Below are 21847 nucleotides of genomic sequence, written 5' to 3' on the forward strand. Positions count from 1 at the left end.
GACTTCAACTGCCATAAATTAAATATCTTGTAATAATACAATATGGGAATCATTATGAATGATCACAGATATTAGAATATAATTCTAAAGCAACTGGCATGATTTAAAATACTACCCAATATTAATTTGTGGGGGTATTTTTGATGTTTTTTTGTTTCTGTTTGTTTTTGGTTTTTTTAATATGAAATAATGTTGGCCGATTCCTGCTTACAACTAAAATTTAATTCTTATGTTTTCTCTTAGAAATCTATCATCATGGCTTACCAAAACACAACTGTAGTTTCTAATTATCAGTTTAATATATGCTATGTACTTATTTGTAGATACAAACAGCTTGTGAGAGTAACTAAATTTGTGTACATAGACTTAATGTATATAATGTATTTAATTTAAAAATGTCCATTGAAAAATCAGCTCATGAGCCCGAGTGTGCCAAAATTAGAAAGCATTAGAAGTTACTTGGTCCAGGCAACCTAAATTATGTTTATTTTTGCATTGTGGTGCAAGCTTTTGTCAGCTGACTCTATTTTTCCACAGGACCCTTGCCTCATTCTCTGCATGATCTACATGGTTTTCAAAGTGTGAGGCAGCTGTTCAACTTCTACTTGCTTTATCTCCTGCCTTTCTTACCACAAAACATTCAAATTCAGCACTAAGTCACTTATTTGTGAAAAGCATATTGCATTTGTTGCTGAAATATCTGAGTGCCTCAAAAGCCATAGTTAATTGATGATCACATGACTAGAAGCAATTTTCATGGGACTGAGAAAACATTTTTATGCCTGTTCTTTAGCTGGGAAACTAGATGCACGAAGATCTTTCTGCCTGTACTTTGCAGTGTTTTGTGGTGACCTACCTGCTATTAACCTCAGGCATAAGATACATGATGAAGTCCCTGGTTTCTTACTGCATTGGCAGTGTGACTATTTGTGAGATGTAATAGTATAATAGCCTTAGAGGCCACCCTTTCGTAGGACAGCTGCTGCTGCAGTAGATATTTAAGCCCTGTTGTATCTCAAGGAATGTCCCAACAGAGATATTTTTTCTCCATGCTCTCAAAATTCTTGCTTGTCTCTGATATAGAAGTCAGACATGATGACTGCAATATGAGGAGTCAGGGAATCACAAGTGGTGCAGCTTTTCCTTTCCTATGACAATCCCATAGTGTAATAAATGTATATCACAGTCAGGCTTCTCTGGGCCCTTTCAGTCTCAGACACTCCCTTGCATGAATTTTCATTTCAGTGTCACAGAATCAGCACCATCCATTCAGATCACTCATTCATGTCCTTCTTTTCTTCTCTTTCCCCTTTTCTTTTTTTCTCTTTTCCTGGTTTTTTTTTTTCTTTTTTGTACATTATTAAAATAAAACTGTTTCATTGTAGTGTCAAGAAAATGGATGTTGATTTTTTTTTTGGTGTCTCCCAAAATTGTATTAGTTTTAAAAAGTCATAAAAAGGATCTTATTTACTTTTCTTGTTTTCTCCCAGTGAATGTCCCTTCGACTGTAATGGAGGCCATGTCCAGACAAGACACCCTACAGCCATTTAATAAAAGTAGCAAACTCTCCCCTGCCACACCACAGCGATCCGTAGTATTTCCACAGACTCCGTGTAGCAGAAATTTTTCTCTCCTGGATAAGTCTGGGTCCATCGAGTCAGGATTTAACCAGATCACTGTCAAAAACCAACGAGTTCTTGCAAGCCCAACTTCAACAAGCCAACTAAATTCTGAGTTCAGTGACTGGCATCTTTGGAAATGTGGGCAATGCTTTAAGACTTTCACCCAGCGGATTCTCTTACAGATGCATGTGTGTACACAGAACCCCGACAGGTAAAGCCCAGGCTCTCTTTATTTCTGTATCTACTGATAGCCAGATCCACTGCTTTCTTCTTTTATCAAGCTGTTATCATTTTCAAAACCAAACCATTATTATGAGGACCCTGGATGACATAATTCATCTGCAGCTGTGTGAAGTAAGCTGATAAAAACTATTGCTTGCCTTCACTATTTGTAAAAACATTCAGTGCCTAAATGTGCAGATAAAAGGAAATAGCTAAGGATATAATCTTGTTTTTAGAATGGTTTGGTACATCTGATGAAGGCAACAAAATAGAATGAAAATTTATGAATATCATAGATGGAAAAAATGAGGTCAAGATAATTAAAAGTCTCTCTGTCTTCCAAAGATAATCTAACTTGCAGCTCAGTGACTGTCACAGTCATTTCAGGGTTCACCTATAGTGTGCAATGCGTATGAACTTAATTAAGTACTAAGAGGTAATGAATTGGAATTTTTTGCTTAGTACTATTTTTCTTCATAGCATGCAAACCCATAAATCGTACAAAGCTGTCAAAAGGAAATACCTACTCCACCAGTGATGTGGAGGAAAACAGATGCCACTTATTCAATAAACTAATATCCACACAGAAGAAAAATGTTGACTAGATACCTCAGAGTCAAAGTTGGTTTGAAAGTTTGTCAATACAGAATTTTATGGCTGTGAACTGAGGATGAAATTTAGCTGAACAAGTGAATTAAAATTTCAGGTACTCTGACCGGTGGCACAGTAAATATAATGGAACCATTATTTATGAATCAAAGCTGGTTTATTTGACAATTCTGATAGCTGGCAGGACAAAAGACAAAAATCAAATTAATTCAATAAAAAAGGCTGCGCATGTTTTGTCCCTTCTTGGGCTGTGAAGATTTGAGCAGAACAGCTGAATCCCTGGAAGGTTGTTCTAAAAGCAAATTTAATTGTGAATTAAAGTTAACAAAACACTACCAAAAAATAGCAAAGAGTGAGTCTGTGTATGTGTTTGTGTGCATGTCTATGTCTCCTTGTGTACTGTGTGTACTATCTATGTGTACACATATGCTTGTGTGATTCTGTGGGTATGGAGAAAGTCCATTTTCCAAATGGAATGTCAAGCATGTTAGGGACTACTCAGATTCCAAGCTAATATTCATAATAATTTAAAAATTGATAACATTGTGAATGCAAACAAGCCCTTTCAACACTTTTCTGGATTTTATGCTTGCCTCAGCAGAAGCAAATGCCTTGCTAAGGAAGCTGTAGGACAAAACTGGTAATTTCATGTGTCACAATGCAGAATATTGGTCCTGAAAGGTCTGCTCTCCTACATATAATGAACTTCTGTGTTTCCTCTCCTATATATAATGAACTTTTGTGTCTTCAGTATTAAAGCGTCCTAAACAAATTGTAAAAGGTAAAACAGTGCATCCATCTGGAAGAGTCTAGAGAAAAGGCATGTTGTGAGGCCCTCCACATACTTTTTCATCCAATTATACATCCATACTGATTCATCCAATCATCTGTGACATCTAGATTTCATCTTTTACTTGAACCTGTGTCTATCTTTATGAAGAAGCAAGTTGCAGTTATATAGTTAGAGCATTAAGCATCTCTTAATGGCAGTATCCTCCACTCTAAGTGACAGTTAAATATTCACTTTGCCAGAGAAAGAAAATGAGGATAAGTCTGCCTTACCATTAAATATTTCGTCTTGGTGATGACAGATGAATTTTTAAAAATTAATTATATATTTTTTTCATTTATTTCCTCCTAAGAAGCTTGTGCCAAATATAATCTGAAACACGAAGTGGATTTTTGGTCTTCACTCTTAAGAGTGAACATTCTCATTAGTAGGGTGCTGATTCATGATATCTTACCTCCTGTGCCTACCCAGCCAGCAGATTCCTCAGGAAAGTCTGGAGCATTGTCAGCTCAGAATACCCTAGGGCATAGTAGGAAATACTCTTGCTATGATTAAGGTCATTGCAATCCATTCCATGATTGAAATTACCATAAATAACAGGTACTGGCCTTGGATATGGCTTCTCATATCGCTGTGTAGAAACCATTACAGTTTGAGCTTACATCACAGGAAACTTTCTGTCTTTTAGCAGGTACCAGTTATTTAGAGATACAGTGTCTAGAAAAAGCAGCCATTGGTTTCTTAAACATATTGCACTTTACTAGGTGAAAAATTTTTACAGTGTTGTGCAAAATTACCAGGAGACGTGAAAGTAAGGTGTGATTTGTGAAAAAAAAGGTATTCTTTCCAGCCCAAACAATTGGATGAAACTCTCTGGTTTTTATTTTCTCAGTGACATCTGCAGCACCGCTCCAGCTGAAAAACAACTCCTCGTTTATTGTCAGCAATTTGTGAGCACACCAGTCACTGCATCTTTGATGTGACTGAAGCAGCAGAGCCTGTCCTCTCTAGGATATAGACTTTAGTCTATCTGTTCTGGCTGAGTATTTGTTTTGCAGCAATATTGCGCAGGGAAAACACCTTTAAATCTATACAGGAGTCCAATTCATGGTCTGAAATTTGAGAAAAACAGATTACTTGAAGCTTGAGAAATCCAAATAAAGATAATACACCAACTTTTCTTAGATGTTAAGAAAACATCTAAATGAGATCAGACACACAACAGGTCATAATACACATAATTCAATGAAGTAGTAAGAAATAAATGATCCTATTTAACAGACAGATCACTTAATAAATAAAAAAAATTAAAAATATTATTAATTCCAAATAGAATAAATTATTAAAATCATCTGCTGTCCTTTTTATTTTATTTCAAGATTAAGATCTTAATTTAAAATAGCTTTTAATTATTTACTGCTTTGCTTATATACTTCTTCCTTTCCACTAATTTTTTTTTTTAGTTTGTTACATTTTGTATGGCTTCTCTTTGAAGTTAGTAGTAACTGGGGTTGAAGTGAGTGTGCAAAAATCTGCAAAATCTTGAACTCAGGGACCTTCTGAGCCTTCAAGACTTTTTTAAGCCTTAACCAGACAGAAGCAGTTTGAGAAGATATATCTGGAAGCAGGAGTTGAAAATCTATTTTCGTAGGGGTTTTTTTTGTTTATCTTGTTGGGGTGGGGGGGTGGTTTTTGTTTTGTTTTTCTTGTTGTGGTTTTTTTTTTAATTTTTAAATTATTATTTCATTTCTTTTTGCTGCAGAAATTCCCAAGGCTCAAAAAGGGGGTAACCAAAACTCTTTATTACAGTGAACAATTTTTAGAGAAGGTGATTTTGGATTTTTTTAACAGTAACCATTTTTCTGATTATGACAAACCTTTTTAGTGACATCACTCTTCCTTATCACTATGATCACCAGTTTCAACACACTTTGGTGTTGAGGAAAGGCAGAAGTCTTCAGTTCTCAAGAGTTTTTTGTGGCATAATTTTACGTACAGCCTGTACATCTCTGTGATTTATATTGATGATTGCCAGGTATTCATGCTGAGAATCTGAGAGAGAGCACACTTCATAAATGCGTTCATGGGTGATAGATTATGGGTGTGATCTGGCACTCACTCAAAATTATTATTATGCTCATGTTTTGCAATATCACTTCAATATTAAATAGTAAGCTTGTTTTGTTTAATTTTGTTGTTTTTTTTTTTTTAACAGGAAATTGAAGTTAGCAATTTAATAGATGTTTTTCTCTAAGATCATGGCTTAGTCCATTTTGCATTTATATTTTCTTTACAGGTTCTTGATCTTTTACCTTGACTTAAACCTCTCCAAAGCAGACTTAGACAAAATAAGAGTTTTGAGCAAGAGTCGTCTGTTTCTGTTTGTTGAGTATTGCTCAGTCAAAACAAGCTTCATGGTGAATTTAATGCTGGTTCTTGCATCATCTTTTCATAAAGGTTTGTAAGTGCCCAGTACTCAGAGCTAATAACAACAGCAGGTGCACAGAGCAGAGACTCTCCCTGATGGCTTCAGAAGCTTGCAGATGCTCCAGGTGTGCTGGCTTTCTGCTTTTGCTAGCTTCTTCACAAGCATTTGTGACAGATGATGGCAGAACTCCCAGCAGGTCCAGCTCTGCCATCCTTGCTGCTGCATGGTGCCTGAGGTGCTGAGGACAGCAGTTGTGCTGCCTAAGGGGAACACCAAGGCAGCAGGGAATGTGGAGTCCAGAGCCACCATGGGTCTGCTGATGTTTCTCTGTGCAAGTTAGCAGTATCCTGAGGTGTCACTTTGTTCAACTTAATTCAACTTGCTAGAGGAAGGCATTCCTGAAAAAATCTTCCTATGGGAACAACTGTGACCTAACTCCTGACTCTCCTGACTGCAGCTGTGCTAAGAAAGCCGTGCATTGTATGAAGGCCTGGTCCTGAAAGCTGATGCTGGTCCCACTTCAGCCTGCCCTGCTTGAGGGGCTTCTAGCAGAGGCTGTGGCATGGCAGCCTCTGCTCTATAACAATGAGAAACACTGTCCTGTTTCTGTGTCCCACTCTTTGAGACCGTGAGATAATCACCACTTCAAGCCCCATGAGCAAAGAGGAAGTCAGGCAAAACTACCAGGATGCATGGATGAATGGGGAACTCCTGGATGAATTCAAAGACAAAAAGGAAGCCTCCAGAGGTTGCAAACCTCAAACATACAGGTAACCTGGGAAATATACAGACAGATTGTCTAAGCAGTCAGGAATCCCTTTGGCAAAGCTAAAGCCCTGATAGGATTAAATGTGGGCAGGGACATCTAGGACAACAAAAGCTTCTGTTGTTATACTGGTAATAAAAGGAAGACCAGGGAAAAAGTGGGCCCTCTCTAGAAGGAAGCAGGAGGCCTGGTGACCTGGGACATGGAAAAGGCTGAACTAGTCAATAACTTCACTGGCAAATGTTCCAGTCACACCACCCATGTCACAGAAGGCAAAGGGACTGTGAGAATGAAGAACTGCCAGCTGTAGAAAATCAGATTGAAGACCATTTAAAGAACTTGAAGATGCCCAAGCCCATGGGGTCTGGTGAGAAACATGTCCTGAAAGAAATGGATGAAGTGGCTAAGCAACTATCTGTAATATTTGAGAGGTTGTGGCAGTCCGGTGAAGTTCCTGCTGATGGAAAAATACCTCCACTGTTAAAAAGGAAGAGCTGGAGAACTACAGGGCAGTCGGTCTCACTCTGGTACTTGGCAAGAGCCAATGGAGCAGATTCTCCTGGTGACTAGGTTAAGGCACATGGAAAATGACGTGGTGACTGACGACAGCGAACGCGATTTCACTGAGGGTGAATCATGCCTAACAAATCTGGTAGCCTTCTACAAGAATGTTTATAGAGTTGGTGAATACAGACTGAGGTCATCTGCCTGGACCTGTGCAGTGTTTGCATATAACAGCCTTGTCTCTGAATTGAAGAGACATGGATGTATTTGATGGTCAGATCTCTCAATGGATAAGGAATTGACTGGAAAGTTGCTCTCAAAAGGCTCCAAGTGGAGACTCAGGGGCTGCTATGTGGACTGATGCTATTTAGCACAACAGTGTTTGTTGGTGACAGGGACAGTGGGATCAAGCACACCGTCAGCAAGTTCCCTGATGACACCAGGCTGTGTGCAGCAGGTGACATGCTGGAAGGAAGGGATACCATCCAGAGTGACCTTGGCAGGTTGGAGAGGTGGGACTGTGTGAACATTATGAAGTCCAACAAGAGCAAATGAAAGGTCTTAAATGTGGGTCAGGGCAATCCCAAGCACAAATACAGTCTGTATGAATAACATCTCTGAGGAGAAGGACTTGGAGATGCTAGTGGATGAGGAGTTTTGAAATGAGCCAGATGTGCACTCTCAATCCAGAAAGCCAAACCTGTCCTGAGCCATGCCAAAAGCAGAAGGGTGGGCAGGAGGTGATTCTCCCCCTCTACTCAACTCTTCACCTGGAGCACTAGATCAAGTTCTGAGGATTCCAGCATAAGAAGAATGTTGATCTGCTAGAGAGAGTCCAGAGAACAATCCCAAAAGATGATCAGAGGGATGAAGACAGGTTGAGAGAGTTTGGGCTGTTCAGTGTAGAGAAGAGAAGGGCTCAGGGACACCTTATGTGAGCTACCCAGTACCCATAAAGGCCTGCAAAAAAAGCTGGAGAGGCTTTCTGTGAAAACATTTAGTGATAGGACCAGGGATAATGGCTTTAAATTGAAGGATGCTAAATTTAGATTGGATGTAAGAAAGAAATTCTTTAGTGTAAGGGTAATGAGACAGACTTTAAATATTCCCAGAGAAGCTGCCTGCTGTCATGCCCTGTCCTGGGAATGGTCAAGGCCAAATAGGCTGGGGCCTTGAGTGGAAGGTGTCCCTAGCCATAGCAAGGACACAGGATGGTCTTTAACACCCCTTTCATAACAGACCGTTCTATAATACTATGGTCGTGTTGGTTTTTTACTTTTTAGTAGCCAACAGGAAGAAAAGCACTTTCAGTCACATGCCAGTCTCTCTTTTCAGCTGATGCTTTTCTAGCTCTTTTTGAAAGAAAATAATTACAGCGTTGTGCTGTTTTGTCCCACTGAACTGAGAGAGTTTCAGTGACAAAGTTACAAGTTTTCAAGAACTCACTCTTCTAAGGATTGCACAATTCCATATGCCCCTTGGAAAGAGCAAATTCACTTCTGAAGAGGCCACACTTTATTCACACTTTATTCATCCTAAAGGAAATAAATTGAAAATGCAGTGGAAAATAATGATTGAATTTTTCAAGTTCTAATAATTCAAAAAGTTAATAATTTATGATGTAGAAAATAAGTTTATAATACTTATACTTAGGAGTCAGAATCTGGAAAATATATTCTTTTAGCAGAGGAATAGTAAAAGACAAATAAAAGCTATGTCAGTTTTGCTAAATGAAAATCTAGAAAGAATTAACCTAATTATACAGCTGTCTCTCAGTAGCTTTCAGACGAAAGCATATGGATTTTTCTATTCTCTTACCATGCTTTGTGCATGCTAGGGGTTCTACATGCCCTGCCCAAGGCATGAGCTTTTAGGAAAGCATGAGTTTTGTACTGGTCCCATACATGATGAAGTTTCACCCAGAAAAATATCAGCTGCAAAAATAAGAAAATTTTAAGACAGAAAAACACTTGTCTAGCTTAGAGACTAAAATTTATTCCTTAGTGTTTTCATTTTGAAAAATGTGTCTTGCACAATTTGGAAAAGCTCAAAGTATAAATTGCCACAAAACCTGAAAGCTATTTCATTAGAACTGCTCTCAGAATTTCAGTTTAGATGTCCCGTGTTCCTATGTGGGCCATCATATAGTCAGAGACTGTAGGTTTAAGGTCTCTAGAAAAAGCTGATGGATTCTAAATGTCAGTAAACCTAGACAGCTTATCAGTGATGCATGGGATTAATAACAACAGTGTGATTTTTCCAACAGGAAAATTTTTTTCTGAGGGAGTAGATTTCCTTTTTTAAGCTCAAAAAGAGGGATGTGGAGCTAAAAGGTCCCATGTAACTAGATTCTTAATAAAAAAACATTAGAACTACCTTTGATGGTTGTCGGAACATCATTCTCATCTGCACATTGCTGTAGTCAGCTTGGCTGTTCTTAACTGTAACTCAGAGTTACTGTCTGGTAAGATTTTGATTCACATGGATACTGTGAAGCTCAAGAGAGCACAATACATGTACTGGTTATTCCAAGGAAATTAGTTTTTCTGAGCTGGGAGCCCAGCAGTGGATTTTTGAAAGTACAACCTATGAAGACCAACATTTCTGTCACTTTGCTGCTGCTCCTACTTGCCTGCAAAACTCTGTTATAGCGAAGTCACCACCTTAATTCCTTGTCCCAGTGCAGACAAAAGTGATGGCAGAAGACATAACTGCTACATCAAAGGCAGGCGTGCTCTGCCCATGTCAATGTACTCACTGAACCGAGCATTGCTCGTGCTCGCTCCTTCAGCACCGCTTTCATTTTTATTGAAAAATAACATATTGATTTTATTTTCTTCCAAGAAAAAAAAAAAAAAATTCTGAGCGTGGTTACCAGAGAACAGAATGATAACATTTCTACTTATTGAATATAAAAATTTTTTTTGCTCTTTAAAAAATAGTAGTAATCAGAAGTTGGCATACTTAAATTCACAATTGTGCATATTAGAGCATTTTTAAGATGTTACAGTATTTGAATGAATTTTTAGGCTCTCCTTTAAAAATTAATTTTGCCTAATATATGTAATTTATCTAAACTTTAAAAAAATTACATGTTTTTGTATTAATTAGAATTAACTGACTATAAACTGGGTGAATGCATCCTCTACAAAGAGAAGGGTAACTTCTTTAATAGTTTTTCTCCCAATATATGGATGAATCTGAAAAATATAGTTAAAGTGATCTAACAATAGGTGATCTTTTACAGGGCTTATTTTCTTGACCATAAGCCAGTGCAATATATTCTGAGTATTTTGTAAAGAATACATTTATTTTGAGCCAAAGAACCTGTGTTGTTTGGCATCACAATGTTCACTTATATCTGGTTTGAAATTTTGACTGTTTACAGAGAAGATACAGTCTGAATTTTCAATGCATTAAATTAACTACATTGATTTATTTATCACTTTAACAAAAAACAAAAGATTAATTGGTTTTATGTACCATTGTATCATTTTTTGTCATTGCTGTTAAAAGTAGATAACCAGAGGCTAATAGACGTTAATGGTCTCCTTCATTACTAAAAAAAAAAATCAATGTTTCATGGATATGGAATATATTATTGCATTATTTTGCTTAAAAGTGTTTACTGCATTCATCAGTTCTCTCTGTTTTGAGATTTCTTGAAATCTTGAAATCTTTCTTGAAATTTCATACCAAATTTGATAAATATTTTCTGTGCAAATTAACTTTGGACTCCAAGAAAGGTGAAAACTGGATGTTACTACTTGTAAGAGAAACAGATAAAAACTATCTTCGATTTGCTGGCATATTTTGTTTCTTCTTTTGTTTGTTTGTTTGTTGGTTTGGTTTTTGGGGTTTTTTTAAAATATTATTTTATGTATATATGTGTATCTTTATGGGCCACATCATCTAAATTACCTTTCCACAGCTTTTATATATTACTTTCAAACTTGTTGGAGAGTAGTTAGATTTTCAAATGCAAGTAATTAAAATTGTAAGCTATTGAGTTATTGATGAATACTGAGCTATTAATCAAGCTAAAAAATTCTACAATCAGGGTTCAGTGCTCTGAAGCACTGTAAAATAATAGTATTTGTGTTCAGTGATGCAAGTAGCCACAATTAAACAGTTCACTTGACAAATGAGAGAGTTCACTTTATTTTGCACTTAATTGAATTGTACATGCCTGGTCACCATTGTCTCTTTCCCTTTAGTTTTGGTTTCTAGCCATTTAAACACATACATTTATTAAAGAGAGAGCAATTAAGTTGTGTTGGCCATTGGCTCTGGAAACACAGACACCAAGAGTTAAAATGTTGTGTAGGGTAAAAATCATTATTATCCCTCCAGAAAAAAAAAAAATCTTAATTTTCTTAGCAAGAAGTCTGATAAACATTTAGGACTCTGCTGCTAAATTAAAACAAATATGAAATGGAAAACAAACCCCTGTAGGATGTTGATATTAAACCACTTTTTCCAAAGAGAAATATATAGACATGGTTTCTTGGCATTTTATTTTAGTTAGAATTTCAGCAGACATATCAGCCTCACATTGCTGTCTTGTATCCTTTTATTTTTTTTCTGTGTTTGCAGTCTGCTTTTTGTGATTCTGAATTTGTAACATATCAATCAGTTTTGTGTGTTTGCTTGTTGTGTTTCCTTTTAGTAAGATGTGTTTTTGAAAACCTTAGTTCTAGGTTTCCTTTCAAGATCCCCCAAAAAGGCATTTTCAATCTAGATGAGAGAAAAATGTTAATAAAATGCAAAGATTTTCAACTGAAAGCAGAAAATGGAAAGATAATTGTAATACTGCAATCACTTTTTCAAAGTCTCTTATTGAAATAGGTGATCTCTAAACCCTCCAAAACAATATGAGGAGTTTAATTGTGAATAGCTACAGAATACAACTAGGATATACACACAACCATCAGACATACATTTGTAAATAAGACTGAAGCTGGCACCAACAGACAGAGGATTTTATGAGTCCCTCAGCCCCAATGTGTGTGTATTTTTATTTTTTGGTTTTTTGACTAAGGAGTACTGTGTTGAGTTCGAGAGAATTAAGGCAGGCATATGATGAGCAGAGCAGGCTCACTAGTTTTCTGAATGATGGTTTGTGGGCCCTGTAGACTCTCAGTTAATTTCTGCCCAAGAATTCCACGTTTGTTGGAGAGGCTGTGAAGTTTTGGGTATGTGTTTCCCCAGAAAGACCCAGAGAAGTTCACCCACAGTTCTCTTTGAAAATTACTGGCAAGATGAGGAGCTCCCTTCCGTGTGGTTTGCTGCTCGTGCCTGCAGAAAGCGCTGATGGAGTGCTGTTTCTCCTTCCCACTGCAGGCCCTACCAGTGCGGTCACTGCTCCCAGTCTTTCTCCCAGCCCTCGGAGCTGAGGAACCACGTCGTCACACACTCCAGCGACAGGCCTTTCAAGTGTGGCTACTGCGGGCGCGCCTTTGCGGGGGCCACCACACTCAACAATCACATCCGGACACACACTGGGGAAAAGCCCTTCAAGTAAGTACTTGAAGCTAGCAGCTTTTGCCAGCTGAGATTAGAGAGGGAAATGCATTGCTGCTGCTCACCAGCATCACCAGCACTCGGCAGAGGTTCCCTTGGAAGCCAAGGTCAGACCACGAGGTAAAATAGATAGTGGTGCTGTTAAAATCAAAATTTATACAGATTTGATTTGGGGTTTCTTGAAAGCCTTGCATAATTTTCTGTTCTCTAATGATACCTTAATTGTTTAATTAAGTGGCAAGCTGCTGCCGGAGAACCACAGCTGAAAATGTGATCAAGACTGAGACAGGCAGTGCTGAAAGAACACGAATATGATTCTTTGATATCTATATGCTGAGGTAGATGGAGCTTCACTTAAAAGCTAATTTGGCTCTAGTTATGTATGGGGGAAAAATAAGCACCTTCTTTTAGTCTCAGAATCACTGGATAGAAAATGTAACTCTGATTTGTGGCATAAGTTTTGAAAGATCGTAGTAATAAATTGATAGTGTTCAGCTGGCCAAGATACAAGAAAAAAAAAAGTCACCTAATAAAAATGATTTTATATTAAACAGACTTTGTTAATTTCTGAAATTTTTAATTACTGTTATTAAATCTAAGCACATACCTGCCTCAGAAATCTTCCAGCAGTGCTCATTTCCAGTCATAGTACCACTGATCGAGGTATATTTTACCTTCTGTCATGTAAGACTCTGCCTACATAACAGGAAGTGTTCTCCAAAGCAGAGGAAATATATCCCATACTTGTGTCTTTGTCTTGGCTGAACTGACAGAGGCTCAGAGGTGTGGTCACTGGAGCAATTCCACCTTATGTATTGATACTACTTCTTTTGGAAGCCTCCTGCATGTTCCTGGGAGGAAGGAGAGTAAGTGTAGAAGCAGGTTTGTGTCTCTCCCAGTTCTCTGAGTACTGTCTGTTCTCTGTCCACTTTTCTCTGTTTGTCTTTTTTTTTCTACTTTTGCCAAACTGTGCTTTTGATCTGGTTATTGTTAGAGAGCTCAGCCATGGGTCCTGTCAGAGCCCCTCATAACAAGCCCGACAGAGATACTGGTGAGCATGCTTTGCCTCCATATAAGGTTGGAAGGAAGCATGGCCTCCATGCATGTTTTTGCCAGGGGCAAGGGGACAGAGCTAGGAACAAAATGCTGCATATCCAGTACAGAAGAACTTGCATATCAGAAATCATGGCTAGGATAGTGTTGTAGGAGGCAAAACGTGGAAACTCAGAACATCTGAATACGGACTTCTCTTGAGCCAGTCTGTTGAATGCTCAGAGCCTACAGAAAGTGAGCCAAAAATGGTGTGAGCAATCAGATTGATTTTATCTAGTTGCTGTGTAAATAGATTTTAGTAATTAATGGAAGAGGCTTACAGGTCAAAATGGAAAATAGATTTTGTTTAATGTTAAGGTGTTACTTATGTGTAACCTTGTTGACTCCACTTAATTTTTTTTCTTAACATCCTGTTTTTGTCATGTTTCCAATAGGTCTGCTATTTTGCCCCATTTAGAGTCATTATTTTTCCCTTTTGGTTTACTAATTTTTTTACCCTTTCCCAAAATGGGCTTGATTAAACCACAATTTCATTTGTGAAAGAGCTTAATACAATTAACCAGAGGTCTGTGATTTGTTTGTTTGGGGTTTTTTTTGTTTGTTTTGCCCTACTCATGTGGAAGTGTTTAAGTATTATTCCAGGACATATCTGACTATTCCGTAAGTTGCAGGACAGAGCAACAACAACAAAAAAAAGTCTATGTTTTGTACTGGTTCTTTATGATGTATGGCATAATTTCAGTTGTGCAAGACATTTCTTTAGTGTCTTCCTTAAGCACAAAAAACAGTACCACCATTTCTCTCTGGATAGCTTGTTGAAGAATTTGCAGTAAGCTGACTAGTAACTTCACGTGGCGCTAAAACTGGAGCTGCAGATCTTCCATTCCCTGCTAGTCAGATAAGAGGGCACACAAGCCTTGATCCTGCAAGCTGTTCAAAAGGGCAGATTTGTCTCTCATGCAGGACTGCTTGCATTTGAGAGAGGAGGGGCAGAAAACCTATCCAGAAATCAATCTATTATCTCTGCTGGAGGAAAAAGAGAGAGCTGCAGCTCATCTTGATGTCTCATCACTGTTTAGTTCCTCCTTTGGAAAAGGGGTGCACAAGATCTGGTATTAAGAAATTTTGTAAAAAAACCCTCAACAAATTCTATTAAGCAAGAACCATAAATAGAACAAAAAAAAATTTATATCTCTTGGTCATGCAATTTGGGTTTAAAATGTTTTTTTTATAAGGAATTTTGAGTATATAGTTACAAAGGAAAAAAATACAAGATGGAAGAGCCCACTGAGACAGTGTTTCTGTACCTCAGAGAAGTTTGTATTTGTGGTGAAGTACACATTTCTTTTAACTAGCATTTTTACTAGTATTTTATTTTATTCAGAAAGAATTGCCATGCATGGATAGAGATAACTTATTTAAATTCTGCCTAAGTTATTTTAAAAATAATAGGTATAATTTTGAAGGTGATACTAAGTTAAATTTTAAATGTGCTTCTGCTGTGAATGCAATCTCATGTTTTCTAATTCAGTGAGGCAGCTATGTTATAAGCAATGTCAAACACTAAGTATGTTTATATGCATATTATTTCTAGAAGTTGGTTTTAAAAATGGTGAGCATATGGTGACAGTATGTTAAAAAATATTTCAGATGAATTGTTTTGTAAGAGGGCGTTTGGGATTGGTTAGAAAGCTTTTCTGTGAGAGGGCATTTTCTTTGTAGGTCCTAGGTAGCTTTGGATGCATGGTGGAAGACTTTTCTATTTGCTTTTCATTAAGATAACAATGCTAAGTGAGGTTATCTGTAGGCAAAGCTTTAGCTGAATTTGACTTTTCATGTCATCACAAGCTATCAAGGCAGCCTCACCACTGTAAAGTTTTTGTGTATTCTTATCTTACTGAAGTCTCCACTATGGCTGCTAGTCTGGGAACAAAGCTCTTAAGTAAATTAAAATGCAGGAGAAAAAGAAAAATTATTTGTCACCTCCATTCTCTTAATTTTTTCTCACCCCCTCCCTGTTTCCATTTCAGCAGAATTAAAAAATTGTGCAGGGAGTTGCCTGCAGAATCAGGGTTAAGCAAAGATCTAATATTTAGGAGTCAAAGATTCTTTCAGCCTGCAATAGCTCACATTTTTTACATTATTTCCTACTGAAATGCAAAGCTGGGTAGCATTAATTTCAGGCTGAATATGTATGTTGTACCTGCACTGACATCTCAGTGTAGTTAAGAGGGATCATTTTTGGTTGATAATTTTTCTTGGATTTTTGATACCCTTCCAAAGGGGTTTAAAATGTAGTGTTAAATGTACTTGTTGAATGAAATCTTAAAATGTTTGAGAGTATTAATCTAATATCAGATTAATACTTTGAAATGAAAGAGATTTTAGAGAAAATACTTTTTCTCTAAAGTAGACCCTCAGCATTTTCTCCATCAGAAGCCTTTCACAGAGGTTGACATAAGTGTGCAAATTAAACCAATCCTCTCTATAATCCTCACTCTTGATGTTTTGAAAGCGTTGTGAGGCAAACAAACAGACCAGTAGAAATGAGGGCTATCTAAACAGAATCAGAAACCCCAGTACTGTAGACATATCCCAACAATATTGGTGCACCACAATTGAACTTAAGAACAATTCTGCTTGCCTCCTCCACCCAAGCAGATCATTCCAGGAAACTGGAGATTGAATGCTATAGTATATTGCTCCTTACTATTACAGTGTACACATTGTGTAGGTTGTATACTGTGTACACATTGTGAAAGAAGGTAACATGGACCCAGTTTTCACTGATGGTATCTAATTGTTTGAGGATTTTGGTATTGCTTTGGACCTATATGCATCTGGGGCTGTTTAAATTCCATTCAAATGCCATCAGACGGCCCTAAGTGGAAATTAATAAGTGTCATTATTTCCAGTATCTACAGTGCAGGCTTAGCCAAAATTTGGTATGTCTAACATTCAGGCTTGGGCTCAGAACTATGGTTGCTCAGTGTGTGGTCACATAAGATAGGAGCTCTTTTTCCTTTCTGATGATTTTGACTAGTGTTCAACTTTCCAATACAACATTAAACATGTATGGGTCATGGTACAGGAATAAGCACACAAAAACACACACATGCTCATCAGTCTTATGGACAATCTCATGGAGAACTTATGGGAGCAGTTTTTCTGCTATGATGGGCTGGGAAAGAATGGTTAGTAGAGGGACAGGCTGCATAAAAGTACATCACAATCCAGAAGAAAAATATTCCTGCCCTTCCTCCCATTCCTACCTACTGTGAGACAGTAATGCTGACTGCTGTGACACTATTATCTTCACCTTTTCTATCAGTTTGTATCCAGCAACAACTTCTCTGGACCACATTGAAAAGAGGAATCAGGAGCCTAATACAGATCTCTGCCCATAAGCCAGGTACTTATATATCCAAAACTATGGTCCTGAAAGCACCACCCACATCATTTGGAGGTGCCTAGAAAATCCTAGGCACCTTGGATACTATCTGAAGGTTATCCAGGTACAAGAGAAAGACAGAGGAACCAAGTGCCTTGCCAGAGGTTTATTCTGACTTTTGCCCAAAGGCTATGAAAGTGTAGACATCGCAGTTTGACCTGCAGCCATGCTTGGCACCTGCAGCCCTCCTATTCATAAAGGGTATATGCTTGTATAGAGAGATTTGTCCTTTTTCTCTTCTCTCTTTAGCACCCTTCTTTCCTGTGCCTTTATGTTAGTGTATCAGCCTGTAGCTGGGAAGGTAGAGCACTTCCACAACAGAAGGGTCTTGTGGATAAAGGATGGGAAGTTGTATTTTAAAGAAATATGATAAACCTTGCTCTGCACTTTCACTGGCAATGCAAGGTGCTGAGTGACTGCCTGTCCTATCCTAGCCTCCCAGACAAGCTCCAGAAAGGGTAAGGAGGCCTGCCACAGCAAATTATTTTAATGGGTAACACTGTCTTTTGGTCATTCTGTAGCCTTTATCTAAGTCACTAATGGTGTCTAGGCATTCTGACACCCTGAATTTCATTTACATGGCCAGGCTCTTAAAATCAGGGGTTGCCACACCTGATTTTATAGGTAATCTTGCAACAGTATCACTTACAGCTTAGTTAGGCAGGGATCCAAGCCTCCTATTACTCATCAAGCAAAGTACTTGTCTTTGTAGACATCAAAATAACAAAACTATCAAGTTCAAGTAGCCAGTAATATCTCATACAGACTAAGTTAACCCCCTCACCATAAAATTGATTGTAATGCCTCTGTGATAGATATATATGTATGTATATAAAAATAATACAATAATTTGCAAGTTTGTCAGGCAATGAAAGGTAGTATATTTTGACACACTAATCCAGTAAGTAATCAGTTTTCTAATAAACAATCAGCAGTGCACTAATGTGTCATCAGCACTTCAGGAGCTCTGGAGAGTGGATGATCTGCACATAGACATTAATGAATACCCCAAAAATCATTAAGTAATCAATACTTCTGAGTTATTTTCATTGAGCTGATAGGTCTGATACATTAAAGCTGACATTTTACATTTGTCAAGATCACAGTGCAGTTTTTAACAGTGGCATAGGATGCTAAAAATATTCCATGAAAGACAATCAAGGAAATACAACTTAAAAAGTGTTGACATATTAGATTGGTACAGTAACGGGATGAATTACTCCATAATGTCTGTGTTAAATTGTCCTGAAGCAGAACTTTATCACTAAAAATCATTAATGTGAAGAATACCCACAATTATACATATGTGTAAATATCTTTTTTTTTTTTTATGAGCAGATCACATTTCACTTTCTATCATTCACATCAGTGAAGAGTGAAAGATTAAAATTAATTAGCTGATCCCATTGTTTTCCTCACTTCTCCTTTGAAGGTGGAGAATTCTTTGCTGTGATATTTTCATGAAATTATTTAGAGATAAAACATCACACAGTACCATTAAAGCAAAAATGGCTTTTGGAAGAAGCACCATACAAGAAGGATCTGCTCCATCCATGTTTCATCCAACACCCCTCTCTAGTGTTCAGGATGCAAATCAAGAAGGCAGGATTTGGGAGATTAAATACACTAGTTTGCCTTTAAGAGCAGGGATAAGGGATTAATTCCAAGGCAACATGAGCCCCTATTCTATCCTCTCCAAAATTCAGTGGCTTGTTCATTCATTCACATAGTATTTTTCTTGCAGATTATGGCTCTCTAAGAGAGGACAGAGTAGAAAGAGACAATATAAAAGTGAAGCAACACTGATGGCTGTTATGAGTTCCTGCTCATAGATTTCTTAAATAGTGTGGATGATCACAGATAATGAAATAACCACCATCTCTATGCACCTTTTTAAAATGAATCCCACTATATGGTCAGATCAGATAAACAAAGAGTTTTATTTTGTTCTAGGATTGAACAATTACTGCTTTGTGATTTCTCATCCTCCAATAGGCAATAGTGGATTTTAAAAAAGCAGAAGGTGAAATTCTATTTGTCATCAATTTCTCTTAGGGGATACAGAGCAGAAAACTGCAGACAAGCTGCCTCTTTGATGGCTCACTCCTAAAAATCTCTTTTTGTTCTTTATCTATTCGAACTGACAGTGATCAGAGCTACAGCAGGACAGGCCTCTCTGGAGAAATCACCTTCCCCCTGTCTATTGACAGATTCCTCTGTTCTGAATCAGACAGGACTTGTCCCATCATAGGCATCAAGGCCTTGGAAGTAGCCACCAATTAAACCTCTTGAGCCAGTAAAATCTGAAGCCACTTTTGAGTGTCTGTTCTGATTAGGCAGGATGAGACAAAGCCCATCACCCCCCCCAGAGCAGCCCCCTGGTCTCAATTTTCTCTCTTGCCTTCACCAGGTGCGAGAGGTGTGAGAGGAGCTTCACACAAGCCACCCAGCTGAGTCGACACCAGAGGATGCCCAATGAGTGCAAGCCAATAACAGAGAGCACAGAATCAATTGAAGTGGATTAACTGATTGACTGGTTGGAATTAAACTGCAAGGAAAGTCATGATTAAATGTCACGGACACTTAAGCAAAACCAAAGATTTCCTCTGAGCAACTTTCAATCAGTCCCAGAAAACCAAAAGCAGTAATAAAATAAGTAAGATGTTAAGAGATATTGATCCTGGCATGGAAGTGAGACCAGGAAAGAGATTATTTATTTATGACTAGGGATGAGTCTTATTTCAATTGACAAGTTACTTGGGACTGTTAACATTTCGAGTTCCTTCATGTATTGCTTTAATTCTAAAAGCCTTTATAATTGTTATTTAATGCCAAAGTGAGGGATCTCAAGGGTTCTTCTGCTCATAGTTATGACTGAGAATGCACATGGACTTGTTTATTGTTGCACCTTTCTTTGTAGCATGACTCAAAGGACCCAGATGTAGTCTGCACATTTGGCTGGGCTGGGCTAAGCTGCTCTTGAAATGGCTGTAATAGAAATTGCTGTGTGGGATGGAAAGTGGTGGCGAGCTATACCTGGGTCAGTGTCTGCCACCTCAGACCAAAGGGCATTCCATTTCCATAGTCTCATGCCTCACACTGTGTGCACTTTTTCATGCAAGTAGTTTGCATTGGCATTGGCATAGATATTCTGGGGAAAAAAAAAAAAAAAACAAAACCAAAAAAATAAAATAAAATTAAAAAAAAAGGATGTTGTATATCTGCAAATATACATTATATGAAGAAACGAGTAGGAAAAGTGTATTAAAGCTAATAGAGCTTTCAAATTAAGTCTAATAGCTATGAAAGACAGAGGTGGTAGAAAGTATTTTAAACACTAAATATTCCAGTCCATGTGTAAATCATATTACAAGGAGCAGAAAACCGAAAAGATACATTTGGTTTGGGTAACTGATTTAATGTCATGTAGATTTCTAGAAAAATCAATCAGAAATCCAAACTATAGTCCATTGATATTTTTAGTCTGTTATCTGGATAAAGTTAGAAATGCTCCTGTGTTAGATGAAGCTTACAATACAGTTGGGCTGAGCTTCAAAACAAAAGACAAATCTGAATACAGATACTCTGTAAATTTCTTGGAGGTTTCATAGCATCCACTTGATGGAAATTTGCCTGGTACAGTGAATGAGGGAAAGCCAAAATATTCCCAACATAAATGTAAAAAGCTCAGATGTCATTACCTTGGTTTGATTTAACAATTTCTGTATTGGCTTTTTTCCATGTTTTTATCCATGATTTATTTCAGATTTCACAATTTTGTCTAATTAAATTATGTTTTCACATTTAGAGAACAGTGACATTTGTTTAAATATTGATTATCTCAATGCTAGAGCTGTAGATTGATAAAAATGTTTAAAAAAAGAAAAAAAAAACAGAAAAAAAACAGAAAAAAACTTAGAAAAATAAAAAAAGATAATAAATTGAAACAAAAGAAACAAGATCACAACCACCAAGAAGCAAAACTTAAACAGTCTGAGGTCATGCTTTATCATAAGGTAAAACTGCAAAATAAAATTGTGGAGAATATGGGGATTAAAACAGAATAATTCAGTTTTGCACCAAAACTGAAGTGCTGAGTGGCTCATAAGGGCTCAGTTGATTATATTAAATATTTTAAACACATTTATGGGGATGATTTTAAATATGTAGAGAATAAAGTATCCAGTTCTGTAAAGGGCTAGACAGAATCAGCTACAAATTTAACACCAGGTTCAGACCATTTATGAATTCTTCAAAGAGCTCAAGCAGAAAAAGAGCTTACAGTAAAATTCAAATGCATTTAAAAGAAGTTTAAAAACAAAGACATCCATACTGCATGATGTTAATTTATTATATTGTAAAAACTACACTACAGAATCTGGAGTTTCCAAAGCTTTGCAGGGAATTACTTCAGGAGTACTTGTGTTTGGCCATTAGAAATGTAAAAATCATTGTGGGGAAAAAAAAGATTTTTTGTATCGTTCTTCAAGAAAATACCAGATTATCTCATAAAGAAGCTTCATCCCTATGAGTTTTCAGCTCTATTTCTGAGTGCAGAGGTATGGGGAGTGAGCGATTCTGTCGCCTGCCTGATTCTATCCTCAAAACTATGAGAAACTCTTAGCTACTATATAAATGTGTTTGTTTGTTCGTTTGTTTTTAGGTTCAAAGAAGCATGGGAAGCTGGGTAGGAAGACTTGTAACTTAAAGGTGACTATTTGAACATTGTCTTGTTCCTAACAAGGTTAATGAAACAGAAGAAACCAAAATAAAATCCTAAATCTTTCAGACACTCATGCCTGGTAGTTCACATTTTCCCTTGTTTAAGTGACTAAATGTAAAGTAACATTCTGGTGGGCACCTACTTTTAGTTACATTT

At 37.3% G+C, this 21847-nt stretch overlaps 1 protein-coding gene across 3 annotated transcripts in view; it reads left to right on the forward strand.

Moving 5' to 3' along the window:
• Positions 1–20813, forward strand: part of PRDM6 (PR/SET domain 6) — a 76685-nt gene extending 55872 nt beyond the window's left edge. For all 3 annotated transcript variants that reach the window (XM_058826148.1, XM_058826147.1, XM_058826149.1), the window contains exons 6-8: positions 1491–1833; positions 12285–12461; positions 19379–20813. In XM_058826148.1, coding sequence (XP_058682131.1) covers positions 1491–1833; positions 12285–12461; positions 19379–19493 — 635 coding nt within the window. In that variant the 3' untranslated portion in view covers positions 19494–20813. The remainder of the gene's footprint in view (positions 1–1490; positions 1834–12284; positions 12462–19378) is intronic.
• The last annotated feature ends 1034 nt before the right edge of the window (positions 20814–21847 follow it).

Source organism: Poecile atricapillus, chromosome Z (assembly GCF_030490865.1).
Source record: "Poecile atricapillus isolate bPoeAtr1 chromosome Z, bPoeAtr1.hap1, whole genome shotgun sequence".
Classification (NCBI taxonomy): Eukaryota; Metazoa; Chordata; class Aves; order Passeriformes; family Paridae; genus Poecile; species Poecile atricapillus.